At 38.8% G+C, this 14,613-nt stretch overlaps 1 protein-coding gene across 1 annotated transcript in view; it reads left to right on the forward strand.

Moving 5' to 3' along the window:
* DSCAM (DS cell adhesion molecule) overlaps positions 1–14,613 on the forward strand; it is a gene marked incomplete at both ends in the record, with an annotated part of 475,592 nt that overhangs the window by 285,924 nt on the left and 175,055 nt on the right. The window contains 3 exons of the mRNA XM_084306215.1: positions 5,960–6,106; positions 11,660–11,938; positions 14,328–14,603. Of these exons, the coding sequence (XP_084162341.1) occupies positions 5,960–6,106; positions 11,660–11,938; positions 14,328–14,603 (702 nt within the window). The remainder of the gene's footprint in view (positions 1–5,959; positions 6,107–11,659; positions 11,939–14,327; positions 14,604–14,613) is intronic.

The following is a 14,613-nucleotide window of genomic DNA, read 5'->3' on the forward strand; positions in this document are numbered from 1 at the left end:
ATTTTGACACTCTTCTTTTTAATTGTTGTGAAGGAGGCTTCTCTGTCTTCCTCCCTTGAAGACTGCTAACAGCCAAACAAACAGAAAGCTTCAGCTTATCTGAAAGGATGTTCCTCCCCCCCCCCCCAAAAAAAAAAAAAAAGGCTTATTTGCTATATTAAGTAGATGAGTCAAAAAAATTAGACTTTGTTACAGGAAAGTGAGAGCAATTAAATTAAATGTGCCACAAGAACAGAACACTCCCCTAGATCAACAGGGTAATAAAAGCTTGTCGATCCCTATCCCATTGCATTTCTAAACACTTTTTGAAGTACAGAACACAGAGAGCTCAACACTTCAGGTTTGTCACCATTGACAGCCTGTCGGTTTTAATGAAAATGCTCTCCGTTTAGAAGATGACAGAAATTACATGCATTTTCACTCTTATTTTTCTGTCATCTTTTCTGTCTTGCATTTTTACAGTAGAAGGTGGAATTGGTTATTAAAGCATTACATAAGTATGCAAAATATATTAAGAAGAAGAAAGAAAAGAAAAAGCTTTAGCCCTGCAATTATATATAATGTGTTGGTGAGAAATGTGTATTGTGGGATAACATCTAATGTGTGGCAATAACTATTTATTTTTAGTTATTTTTGAAGAGGAAGAGGCAAATTCTCTAGATAATACATTAAATGAAGGTTTTATTATACGATTGCCTGAGTAATTTCGAACAGGAAGATGATCTAAGCAGTGTTAGATAGCTCAAGTACATTCATAACTTCTCTAGAAAACATAGCAAGATAACACTGAACAATTTCTTGGCTCTGCATAGCTTTCACAAGCCCATTTTAATAAGTGGCTGGCTTTTAATAAGTGTACCAGCTCTGCTTGACAGAGATGTAAAACTGCACCTGAGGAAACTTGCTGCCAGGACTGAAGAAGGAAGGCTTCACCTGAAAGTATGAGGCAGTACTACGGGATCTGGAAACAGCCCACAAATCTGTGCAGAGTCTTCAGCCTGGCAGTAGCCACTCCTTATGTTTCCCCAGTTTTGATTCCAGTGTAAGTATTAGTGAGAATAATGGGCACAGTGTTGAGACAGTGAGGAGGTGGGCTTTTGGTAGGTTTAAGGAAAGCTATGAATTTCATCCTCTGTGACAGTTACTTCAAGCTTATCCTAAGCAGAGAAACAAATTTAATTATTAGTGGTGGCCTGTATAGAACATATCTCATATTTTTGCAAGCTTTAGGAAAACAGAGAATGCAATTAATTTCTAAGCTTTGCACACACATTTGTACAGTCTTGTACTTGTGCCTACTAATGGTATTCGACAGTGCAAAGTTTTGTAGAACTAGAATTACGTATATTTAGCAAAGCTAAAATTGGAGCCCAGGAAAAAAAAACCTACATGAAGCCATTGTACAATGAGCACATTTCTGCCCATCAACTGTTTAGTTTCCAGTTGCTTGACTTTTGAAGGTTTACTGGAGGGGGCAGATGGGTCACAGCCATCCTGTTAGCCCCTTCTTATCTCACTTGTGGTCCTTGTCCTCTGATGTTACAGCAGCTGAGCAGCTTCTCCACTGACATGCACCCCTGTACTGTTTGATAATCGAGTTGCATCCTAGCTTGGAAAACCTGATCTGATTCTTGATCGGGCTCCAGAGGATAGGTCTGCATGGTGTGTACAGCCCCTAGTCAGCAGCCCATCATCCCTGCCAGCCAAGTTGCATTGCTGTGGGCAAACACACGTCTGAAGTGGCTGTGCTACCTGAAATACAGAGCTGCATAATGCTCACACAGCTGGAAACAGAAGCAAGAGATTGCTTTTGCCACATACCCATCATTAACCCCAAGTAAAGTCCTTAAATTGGATTCCTTTCTCCTGAAGCTATCATTTCATGCTCCCTAAAGACTAAGGGAGACAACCATGCCTTAATTACCTTTAGCCCTTGTAACATATTTATTAGTAAAGGTAGATTTGCTTTATGAATATTTCAGTTGTGCAAAATCTGCATGACGCGGGAGTCAAACAGCCCAGGGTTTTCACACCAAAATTCTAAACATCCTTTCTCACCTAGAATTATGGATGAATGTAAACCTGGTTTAAGGGTACAGATGTTGAGCACCTATGTTATGAGGAGATAGGATGGAATGGGCTGAGTGATTGTATCTGCATAATTGGGGACTGTGAAGAGGAAAGGAGGAAATACAGGACACTGTATCTAGGAGTTGTAGTGTGAGAATCAAGCAAAAAAAATTGAAATTATCCTCTGGCCATCAGAAAGTACAAGCTCTTTGTGAATTGACATGAATCTGCCTCCCTAAAAGGAGGAAGAATTCTCAGCTGTGGCTTTCAAAAAGCTGTGGCTTTTCCTGTATGTCTGACAGGAGGTAAAGAACAGCTCTGTGATTGTTAAGAGATGCACTAGCACGTTGCCAGAATGCTTGCAGATTGAATGTTTTCTGGTTGCTCATAGCTGTTAGTTGCCAGATATTTGTAGAAAATGCACTCAGGTTGTTTGCTCAAGCCAAGCTATTTTGCAGACTAGCAAATAAATAACTTGTAATAACTAGTAATTGAGAAGCTAGGTAAAACATATTTTATGAATTTAACGTATTTTTATTAACTGTGTATATTGTTTCATCCAAACATTACAACTAAACATATTGAAATATAAGATGCACAATACCTTTGCTTTTCTCATGTAGCCTTTACAATGCCATACATCAGATACCTGGCTGTGAAACTGTGAAATATTACCTACTCAGGTGCTCTTCCTACTCTGCTCAACTGTACTTAAAGCAGAAGTTTTCCATATGTAAGCACTTAGGTTTTCAGGGGCATATGACATCAATATGGCCTTTGTATCAGGGGGAACCCCCTACTAGGTTGGAATATAGTGTTGTGTAGTGTCACTGATAGCTCGTGGCTGAGGAAAGCACACTTGCCTCCCAGTCATTCCTCTTCCCCTTGGGTCTTCCCTTGCCCAGCTCTCCCTCTTGACAGCTGGGAGTAGCCCAGCATCTTCTGTGTCTCCATGCTGTGGATTCATTTTGTTAATATATTTTTAATTAATGGCACATACTGTTAGAATAAAGCAGGTAATTTAGAAGATTATGAACAATATGGCTCATAAGCTTTTCCGAAAGTGCTACCTGACTGCTTCCATCTTTATGCCTTGACTTTCAGGAGAACAGGGCTGCCAAGACAAGTAGCATGGTTATTTTATGGAATGGTTGGAGAATGGTTAAGGAATGGTTGGAGAGCTGCCAGGCAGAGAAGGACCTGGGAGTGATGGTGGATAGTCGGCTGAATATGAGCCAGCAGTGTGCTCAGGTGGCCAAGAAGGCCAACGGCATCCTGGCTTGTATCAGGAACAGCGTGACCAGCAGGGCGAGGGAGGTGATCGTCCCCCTGTACTCAGCTCTGGTGAGGCCGCACCTCGAGTACTGTGTTCAGTTTTGGGCCCCTCGCTACAAGAAGGACATCGAGGTGCTTGAGCGGGTGCAGAGAAGGGCGACGAAGCTGGTGAGGGGCCTGGAGAACAAGTCCTACGAGGAGCGGCTGAGGGAGCTGGGCTTGTTCAGCCTGGAGAAGAGGAGGCTCAGGGGTGACCTTATCGCTCTCTATAGGTACCTCAAGGGAGGCTGTAGCGAGGTGGGGGTTGGCCTGTTCTCCCACGTGCCTGGTGACAGGACGAGGGGGAATGGGCTTAAGTTGAGCCAGGGGAGTTTTAGGTTAGATGTTAGGAAGAATTTCTTCACTGAAAGGGTTGTTAGACATTGGAACAGGCTGCCCAGGGAAGTGGTGGAGTCACCATCCCTGGAAGTCTTCAAAAGACGTTTAGATGTAGAGCTTAGGGATATGGTTTAGTGGAGGGCTGTTAGCGTTAGGTTGGAGGTTGGACTCGATGACCTTGAGGTCTCTTCCAACCTAGAAATTCTGTGATTCTGTGATTCTGTGATTTATAATTCAGTATACATACAAGGATGAGAGAGGTGAGCTGAGGTTGTGTTATTCAATATTATCTGTCCTAAGGGTCAGTCATGGTTGTATTTTTTTTTTTCACTTCTTTTAGATTGTGATTTAAAGGAGATTGCCCTCTGTAATAATACCATTTCCTTTCTGTCTTTTCTCTGCTGGATTTCTTTCCCACTGATTCATTTTTGAGCAAGCACCTTGACTACACTTAATTATTAAAAAGTCATTGCTCAAATAGAGTTCTGAAGAAAAGGAAATATTTCTTACTGCACATTACTGAATATTAGATCATAATGTGTTTCATCTTTGTGTATTCTCTCCCTTAATTTGGGAGACACATTTTTTATAATACATGGATAGAGGTATGCATGTTTTAAAAGCTTCCAAATGCCTAGCAGAAAATAGCAAAGACAATGAGACAATGTTTCTATCTTCCCCCCCCCCCTTTTTCTCCATTGTGAAATCTTTAGAAAGGCATACATAGCTCAGACTGCAGTATTTTTTAAAAGAAAAAAGTGGTCAGTCTTATGAGACCTAAGTGTGCAATGCATTCTAACCACAATACTTTCCATTTATTCCAATATGGGGAAATCCTTAGAGTAAACATGTACAGTGTAGGTGTTAGCTTTTTAGTGTCCTTGACCTTAGAACATGCATTTTTAACAGAACAGACGTACCTGTGCAGCTGTCAAATTATCAAAACTGCAAGAGTGTATATATGTGCCATGACATGTTCTGCACATTCTGTAGTTAATAATAATAAATATATTTTTGAAGAGAATTTCAGATTTTTTTTTCTCAGTTTTCTAGTGTACCTGGCCAACAAATGTCATTTCAGCTAATATTGTTCAATTATTTTCAATACGAATGAAATCTGGGACAAATGATGAACCTATACATATCAGTCTTGTTCAGTTTTAAGGAGACGTTGTTTTTTTAAGGGGACTTTGCTGGGCTTTTTCTTCCTGAAATAAACTTTTCTGTTTAGATTTTAAAAAATAAATAAATAAATAAAATTGAATACTTAGATATGAGTTATAACACATCCCGTGCTTTTATGGTTTATTAAACTTCTTTTAGACACAGAATCTGTGTACCTGCTTACATTTTGGTTTTCTAATCACAGATTGCAATGCTATTATAAAAAAATAATAATAAAAAAAGGCCTGCAGCAGATCAGATACTATATTAACTCATCTCATGCTGCCTAGCTTGCAACTGGCACTGGTATAAGCAGTGTGGACATATAACTGGGTATATGTGGGTATAACTGCACTGGGACAAGCAGTGTGGACATATCTGCAAGGCTGGTGTTGCTGTCCTTGTGTTCTCTTTTCCCACCACACCTGAAGAAGGCTGTGAAGCAGGGCTGTGCAGTACGTGGTTCTTTTGGCTGGACAAATATTTGACCTTTAGCAAATACATGTATGTCCTGTATTCTTGGGGTAAAGACTTCCTCTTTTGTGAGTTTCTCTTGTCTTCCTTGACTCCTTTATTTTTACTTTTTGATCCTTTTTTTTATTTTTTTCCCCCCTCAGTTTTCTGGTGTATCTGGCCAACAAATGTCATTTCAGCTAATATGGTTTAATTTTTCATGTCATCTCATAAAGTCCTTCTAATGTGCACAACTCTGCTAGTGAATTACCGTATCACTCTATGATGTTAAGTTATACCAGATTAAATTCTTTACCTTATATTTTATTTCAGATACCTCTTGGATATTTTTTTGTGATTGTGATATAGACCTTTCTTTCTTTCATTCCTCACATTTGCCTTACAGATCCTTACAGTTTCAATAAGAAATACATGTGTTAATATCTTTATATGCATTTGCAGAGAGCACTTAGTAGACTTATAATTTGCAGCCTCTAGACTCTGGCAACAAAACCTTCAGGACCCTTCAGCCTGCAACCTCCATTCCCCAGTGTGAGCAAGCAGAACACACTAACAACCTGCAGATATTTTAAACACTGCAAATGCTTGTGTCTTTCAGGACCTAGATTTCTCATCACATCCACGGGAGCCTTGTATATTTTAGATGTACAGAATGAAGATGGACTGTACAACTACCGATGTATCACAAGGCACAGATACACTGGAGAAACACGACAAAGCAACAGTGCAAGACTTTTTGTATCAGGTGCTCCCTTATATATATATGTTACATATATATATATATATATATATATATATATATAGCATTGAAATAAATACTGTATGTGCCTCTCTCTAGTATGCTGAACTGATATGGCAGGATCTTGATCTTGTATTAATATGCACCAACAACCAAGTTGTCTATTAAATAGAAGGTAGAAGTGAGCTTATTGCAGCTCCCTACTTTAAAATCCACTTTTTTTTTTTTTATATGGTTATTTAATTTTACTACTACTAGTAGATATTTCCAGAGATTCAGTAGGGTACACAGCGTGTCATTGACATTTAGTACAGTGATTTTTAGTAGGTTTAGCATGCTTTGTAAGAGGACTGTGGATGGGAAAGTAGACATTCACAGTGGAAGTATCTATCTACCCTAGCTTCCCCTTTGAAATCAAAGGGGAGCCATAGACACTTTACAGAGTAGTGTATCTAGCCTATTTCAGCTGCTTCTGTTGGGATGGGATGAATTGCCATATGGTGCCTATTTTTCTTTAATCACAGCAGGAGCTCATGGTATTTAGCTCAGCTGTAGGTATTTCCACTGCAGGAGCTTCAGGTCAGCTGAGGTGCATTTCAACTTTCCCCTTTCATTTCAAATGCTCCTTTCCCAGGGTAAGTGGTGTTTTCCCCTAATTCCAGAAGGGATCTCTAGCCAGTAAGGGTATGTGATCTGGCTGAGGCCACTAAGGGTGCTGCAGGTAGACTGGGGGGTTAAAAGGTGGCTGTCCATCAACAAAGCTTAGATCCTGGGCAAATGATCTTGTGCAGAAGGTAGAAAAATTAGAAGGTAGGTAGGGTATTGTCATTTTTCCTTCAAATTGCCAATCATCTAATGATTGTTGTGTGTGTGAAGGATTGCCAGTGTTCCCTCACCTGACCAAACACATGGGGTGGTCAATATGTTATTGCTCCAATTCCCCCATTTTATCTCAGTGAGAGATGCCAGTTGTGGGTAAGGTGAGGTGAGAAGGAGGAGTGAACCCTAGGCCTGTGTCTGAAGCTCTCTCCCAAGTACATCTGTATAAGAATAGCCATTGCCCATCTCCCCTTACTCTCCCTGCTGGGTGTCTGTAACTGCACTGTATGTTTGCATGTGTGCAAATCTACAGTTGTATTCCTGAATCCATAGTTAGCTGACAATAGGCTTTCTCCTATCTCTCCCTGTGTCCTTGCCTTACAGAAGACGTACACCATCCCACTGAATGCCCACACAGCTTTTTCATTTTCACTGTTATTAAGTTGCCAAATAACCTTACAGATCCATCAGGGTATGGTGACCTTCATAATCTGAGAGTGTGGACGTTCTCCTTTTAACCTTGTCGTCTTGTGTTTTGCTCTTTTTATCGGGAAAACAAAAACAAACAAACAAACACAGCACCTAGTGATTAAGTCTCAACTCTCTATCCTCTATTTGAGAGCAATAAAGGAGACAGAAGTGGACACAAGGTCTTGCATTAGTAGTACTTGTCCTACTCTCCTCCAATATGATAATTGCTGAAAGATTTGGAAGCCCTTTGAACACACAAATCAATACTTAAATAAGCTAATGCTAAAAATAGTGTCATTGTTCAAGTTAGAATAACTTACCAGTCAGATCCAGGAGTTTCTTCCTTTGATGCGTTTCTCCTGTGGGTAAAACTCCTGCCTCTGATTTTTCCAGCCAGATGAAGAAATATTTTTCCTGCACAATAATCTATCTGCTTTGGTCTTATGAGGATAGACATGATCCTATCCTTCTATCTGGCTCCATAATATGGTCTGCTTCCGTATGAAATCATGCTAAGGCTGAGCCAGTGGTAACATAAATAAAATCAAGCTTGTATCTTGGTTACCACAGGAAAATTTGTAGTTATTTCACTGAACAAAGGGGTAAAACTGGAAGCTCTGTCTTGTTCATCTTTCATAACATGCACTCTAAAAAATGTGCCCTGTCCAGACTTCTATTCTTCTCTTCTCTTCTTCTTCCACAGACCAAATCAAAATAGGAAATTTACCTGTGTATTATAGTTGGCTTTTTTGAATTCTGTGGGATTAATTTTTCTCTTTTAGATCTATACAGGGCTCTGATTTCCAGTCCTGTTAATCTACTGAACAAGTGCAGCAATTATGTGCAGTTTGTCTCTTAATACTTCTCTAGCTACCTTTCTTCTTTCATTATTTTTTAGAGAAATATACTATGTTTTAAAATAGTTAGTCCTTCCAGAGCTGAGATCAGAGAATCCATGAACATAGTCATGAAAGGTCTACTTGCATGAGACCTACATTTTTGCCTGACTTTTACAGCCATAAATATTTTTAGCTTAATTGAAGATGAAAAAAATTGTTATGGATATTGATTATGTTCTCTTGGTCATCTTTTAAATAAGAATTAAATTTTTGTTTGTTTGAAAGAGTGAGGAAGGCAATGTGTATATGAGAGAAAATACAAAGGTGAATAATTAGTATGCCTGTAATTGAAGCAGAGTTCTAAATTTCATTTGCAGTAGAAACATTTCTTTGAAATCATGTGACTTTTCAAAATAAAACAATTCCCAAGACCAATAATGTGGTAAAGAATATTTCTATGATGCCCATTATAGTGTACATTTCAACAAATAATTCTGTCAAGCCATGAGTTCCAGCTCCTAAAATCTTAAACTCTTTTCACCCCCTGACCATCAAGAAAAATAAATAAATAAATAAAAAGACCATATGATATTGAAAGCGTAATGAATTTCTTGCTCTGACCTTCCAAGAAAATCCAAAGGTGAATGTTTTAGTATGTACAACAGTATTTTGCCTCATTTTTTCCCTGTTGTCCTTGCCAGAAGTCATTTGCTGATGACTGCTAAAGCACAGTAAGATAATAACTCAAAATACTCCATATTACATATTCTAATTGGGGTGTTTTACTTTATTGTTTGCCTCATTGGAGGTGATTGCATATGAACCCTGGGATTTCTTTTGTGTTTTTTTTCTTTTTATTTAGTTGGTTAGATGTACTGTATGTTCAGACTAGAAGGATGCCCAGGGACATTCCAAAGAGATGCTTTTACCATCCATTTCAATATATAAGAACAGAAAACAATAAATTTGAAATATCTCCTTTATAAGAACCAGTTCAAGGTTTCTCAAGTACATAAGCAAATCTCAGTTCAGCTGTTCTGTAGATGGGGATTCAGGTAGGGTTATTCCTGCTCAGGTTCAGTCCAAGAAGAGAAAAGGGGAAGTGGCTTTGACCTGGGACAGATGACCTGGAAACAGGTGGGCTTTTCTTGAAGGGTGAGAAACAGCAGTTACAGAGAGGGGTCATGCTTCCCATCATGGCTCAGTAGCCACCTCCTGGGGGCATCATACCTACCTCCTGGGGGCAGCCTGCCTGCCTTCCCACTCCCTGACTTCTGCTGAGGCAATGGCTGCTTTGTTTTCACCATCAATTTGTTATCTGAGGTGGTTTCACAGTATCCCTGAGCCTAGCATTGAAGCATGTGTGGTTCTCTACAGCAAAATAGGGGTCTGTCAACACATGGTATTTTTAAGTCACATCTTTTCCTTACCTTAGTTCTTTCCCTGGTATCCCCCGTCTTGTTTGAACTCCACATAGTACTTTGTATTTTTGTACTTAAAGGATTGTAAATGGGACCACATATATTCTCCACAAAGCCTTTTGAAGTTAAAAGCATATGGAGACAATACGATATTACCGGGAGCTTTTGAGTAGGATGTCACAGGCAATAATTCTAAAAGTCACTTCTACTTTTTCATTATTTAATTGCTATTTTCAACTGAAGAAACTGTTTTCATGTGGACGTAATATTTCTAACAGCCAGAGCTGTAATCCCTCGCATGCTTACATTTTTATGGAGTTAATTCCTCAGGCTAAACAGAGGAATCTGTGCACAGAAAACATAGATGTCTGATGACCCCAAAGGGGAGAAAAGGAAAAGAATAATCAATTAGTCAAATTGACATTGGCATTTCCAATAACATCCTGGCAGAGTGTGCCCTCACTAAGCCAGACATAAACAGCATGGCAAGCTAAAAATAAACTCCTTGATGCCAAATATGGACCCAGTGGCTACCAATGCATGCAAAATCATCTGTTTAACTACTGGCTGACTTGTTTCTGATGAGACTGACAAGTAAATTGCTGTAAAGTGAATGCGTTGTTACCTTTAGTGGTTCAAATTTCTGCTGGTACCCACAGAGAAGGAGAAAAAATGTGGTTATCTTTAATTGAATTTGGCATTTGGAGTTTCATTTAGATATTCATACAAAATTTAATTAGCCCATTTGTTTACCATCACAATTTTAGTTTCTGGACTGATAGTTTAACATGCATAGTGATTATATCTAATAGAGTACATGTATTTTGCCAGGTGTGGCTACAGCTCATGAAAATATAGCTAAATTATTTATAAACTTAACTAACTCAGGTAGGGATTTCAATATAACTTGGATTCAGCATAGAATGCTCATTTAATCTCTCCAGCTTCTGACAGGAATCTGCTGCAGCTGCTGTGAGCAGCACCTGAACTAGCTAAGTCAAAGACCACTAGAAAATGCCAATGTTGTAATCACATCTACACCTAGAGAACTACTATGTAGATATACCCAAAGGAGATCAACATGTCAGACAGGAGCCAGAAGAGTTGATCAGCATGTGGAGTTTCTCTGTGAGAGGAAAATCCTAGCAAAATATATTCATGCAATAAGCAAATTGTTAAATGAATAATTGTTGATGTATTGTTTGGTATTTCTATCACACTAGATCCAGGACAAGCTTCCATCATGCTGCTCAGAGCTGTAAACCATGTCAGCCTCTTTCTCCAAGAGTTTTCAAATTAAAAGAGCTGGCGTCACAAATAGGGTACTATTTTTGATGGCGGACATACACATCTTGTGAAAGTACTCTACCAGACTTCTGTGAGATGCATAAATACTACCAGTGTTAAATAAGCATGTTTATATGAGAGCTGCTTTTCTCAGTAAGCTGTGCACAGAAAGTTGGAGTATTAAGTTGTAAATTGTTCTTGTCACCTTAAGTTCTTTTTACAGAGAAAAAAAGGGGCTGGTCTGTCAGTTAGGCTATAGATAGAATTTCCCATGTCTTTGCCCATTTCTTTCCTGACAAAGGAATATATTGCTCCTTTAGTTCAAAGCCTTTGGACCACTGAGAAGCATGGAGAGTGTTTTGGCTTTGCTCTAATAGAGTAGTGGAGGGATAACTGTCATAATTGGTCAGGCAACATATTTTTGGCTCTCTATTCCTCTGAAAGGGGACATGAACGATGACCAGGGAAGTGGCTGCCATCTGGAAAAAGTCCAATGGGAGAGTTTCCAAGTAGACATGAGATGTTTCAGTAGCACATGCTGTTGGAACTCAGCCACCACCACTGAGATATTCCAGGCTGATGGCTGGGGCACCGTAGCTAACTGAAGTACGTAAAACACTGGGCTAGTGAGTCAGAGAGGCAGGAGAATTAATATTGATATATTGCTTAGTGAATGTAATAATTGTAATACTCCCATTGAAAACCACTATTTATTCTTTCAGATCCAGCGAATTCAGCTCCATCTATTCTAGATGGGTTTGACCACCGTAAAGCCATGGCAGGACAGCGAGTGGAGCTGCCTTGCAAAGCATCAGGGCACCCCGCACCAAAGTATCGTTGGCTGAAGGACAACGTTCCCTGGGAGCCTGACAGCAGGTTTCGGCAGACAGTTACAGGTCTGCTGATAGAGAACACGCGTCCCTCAGACTCAGGCAACTACGTCTGCGAGGTGTGGAACAACTATGGTACTGCTGAGATGATAGGGCGACTATATGTAAAACGTAAGTCCTTGCCTGAGTGAAGTTCTTGGACTGCTTCCAGCTTGGGCATTTGCATGTGGGAAGATGTTGCTATGCCTTACTGAACCTTCTGTTGTGTTACTTTACCTTAGCAATGCTTAAACTTCTCAAAGTTGTGCAACATCAGAAAGTAGGCTCTGTGGAGATGAGTTAGTTGGACAATTGAGCGATCATAAGTGCAAACAGATGCAATTTATAATGTAGCTATATAATTTATCACACAGAGGATATGTAATTTAGAAGCTTCAATTGGATGCTTAAAAAGAAATTGCAAACGTTCTCATGAATAAAGCTGCCAAACTCTTGTTGCCATGACTCATGCTGTTCAGTAATATTGAATACTCATACCTCCTCTCAGTTGAGTATTCATGTGTGAATATTCTGAATGTTTCACAAATTCTAGCAAAGATAATTATTACTCAGAAGCACTGCACTGGAAAAGTGTTATTCTTCTACTGTTAAAAAGAAATTATTTCCTGAAATAGAAATAATGCTTTGTGAACTAACGTTTCCACCTGTACAGCACAACTAGCAAACTGAAAAGGGAGAAGTTTGTGAATAGTTCAGGCCATTAACATGTCTTCACCACTAATTACACATAGTGGATTTGGGCAAAATAAATCAGATCAGTAATTTATGTATTATAATAAAGGATCTTTGCTGTTACATATATGCATAAAAATTAGTTAAATTCAGTTTGCCATGTGTGACACAAAGTCAAAATGTCCAGAAACATGATGTAACAGTGTTGTTAGTGATACTGAATGCATCCTCACACCCCAGTGATGTATTTTACTTATGGACTCAATGGTCAGCCAGACCATTAGCGGTTATCAATGGGTAGATATCTAATGGATAGTGTTGACATGAAGAAAAAGTTGGGGAAAAAGTTACTCTTCTCTGTAATGGAGGATATGATTCACTTTCTTGACTCATCTTGTCTTTAAGATGTTGGTGGTACTTTTCAGCATACCTACTTTGTTTAATTGATTGTTGACAGTTTCAAGGCTTTGTGGCCTTTTCTTTAAAAAACATAGGGATATGCAGTGACTTGTAACATGCATGTGATCATAGATTAACTACTGATCTGGATCATTTTGGAGGAAAAGTCTGTTACATAAGTGTATGTGATCTGGAATGATGGGGACCACGGACCCACATGTGTTTTCTTTCCAGGCCTCTGTTCCCAATTGGCCTGTAATTTTTGGCAATACATATTGGAGAAGCACTAAAGATTTATTCTAACTTGCATGTTACAAAATTTTCTACAAAGTGAATGAGTTAGTTGAGGAATTTTTTATGTATAAGTGTGAGTATATATATGTGTATGTATGTACGTAAGCTGGCTAAAAAAATAATATAAATAGTATGTGTTTAGTATCAGAGATGATATCAGCATTGATTATCCACAAGTGAAGAAGGAAACGTGTTATAAATTTCATTCTTATTTTTAAAGTCAGTATTGAACATATAATACACCTGAATCTATTATAAATGTACACTTCAAACAAGTCCCTCATCTTTATAAGGAAGTCAAACCTAAATATACAAAACATGAGATCAGATCTGCATTCATTAATGCCAGTAACTAATGGCAGGATAAAGATTGTTTTCCTTGCATTTACATTTATGATTTTTCTTCAACACCATTCATTCTTTTTTTTTGCTGCCACATAAAATGTGCATTACTTATGTCCTACAGCTTCTTAAGGATCACTTGAAAATACTGTACTCCTCCCACATCAAAATGGAAAATTTAGTTAGCCCACACAAAGAAGCACTTGGGTGTGGACAGATTCCACAGATCTTTATAGTTACACTTCTGGTAACATTTTATTGTGGATCTTCCAGTCTTACAAACAACTCTCCTGGTCCTTGGCATTTACTATAATTCAGTTCACATCAGATAATATGAACTACATGCCTTTTGGAGGAAATGAAAATGGAAGATAAGCTTCAGGATTACACCTATTGCACCAATTTGAAAGTCCACACTGAACTAATCTGAAATAGTGTCCTACTCTCCAAAAACATGTGTAGGGCTATTGATAAGCCCCCAGTAAAAATGGTATTACTAGTAGATTTGTTCCTTTCATTCATTTAGTCATAGTCTAGGGAATTCTATCATATGTTAAGTAGGTTTTCACTTAAGTTTTGTGTCATGGATGAAAATGCTTTTTTTTTTCAAGCAAAAATGATAATCTGTTGTTTTTTGTTGTTGCTGTAGTGTTCTGTTTTGTTTTTCTCAGAAAGGCATGGATGTGGTTTTTGTTCTTACTTGAGAGTTAATGTTATTCACACATAAGTGTACACGTATACTTAATGTTCTTTATTTCTCTTTCCCTCCCCTTATTTTGATTTAAATCTTCAGAACCACTAAAAGCCACAATCAGCCCACGGAAAGTAAAAAGCAGTGTTGGTAGCCAAGTGTCCTTGTCCTGCAGTGTGACAGGAACTGAGGACCAAGAGCTCTCCTGGTACCGCAATGGTGAAATCATCAACCCCGGTAACAATGTCCGGATCACTGGGGTCAACCGGGAGAACCTTATTATGGATGGCATGGCTAAGAGTGACGGTGGAGCATACCAGTGCTTTGTGCGTAAGGACAAGATGTCTGCTCAAGATTATGTTCAGGTGGTACTAGAAGGTGAGTCGCA

This window comes from Netta rufina (genome assembly GCF_964035555.1).
Source record: "Netta rufina genome assembly, chromosome: 1".
Classification (NCBI taxonomy): domain Eukaryota; kingdom Metazoa; phylum Chordata; class Aves; order Anseriformes; family Anatidae; genus Netta; species Netta rufina.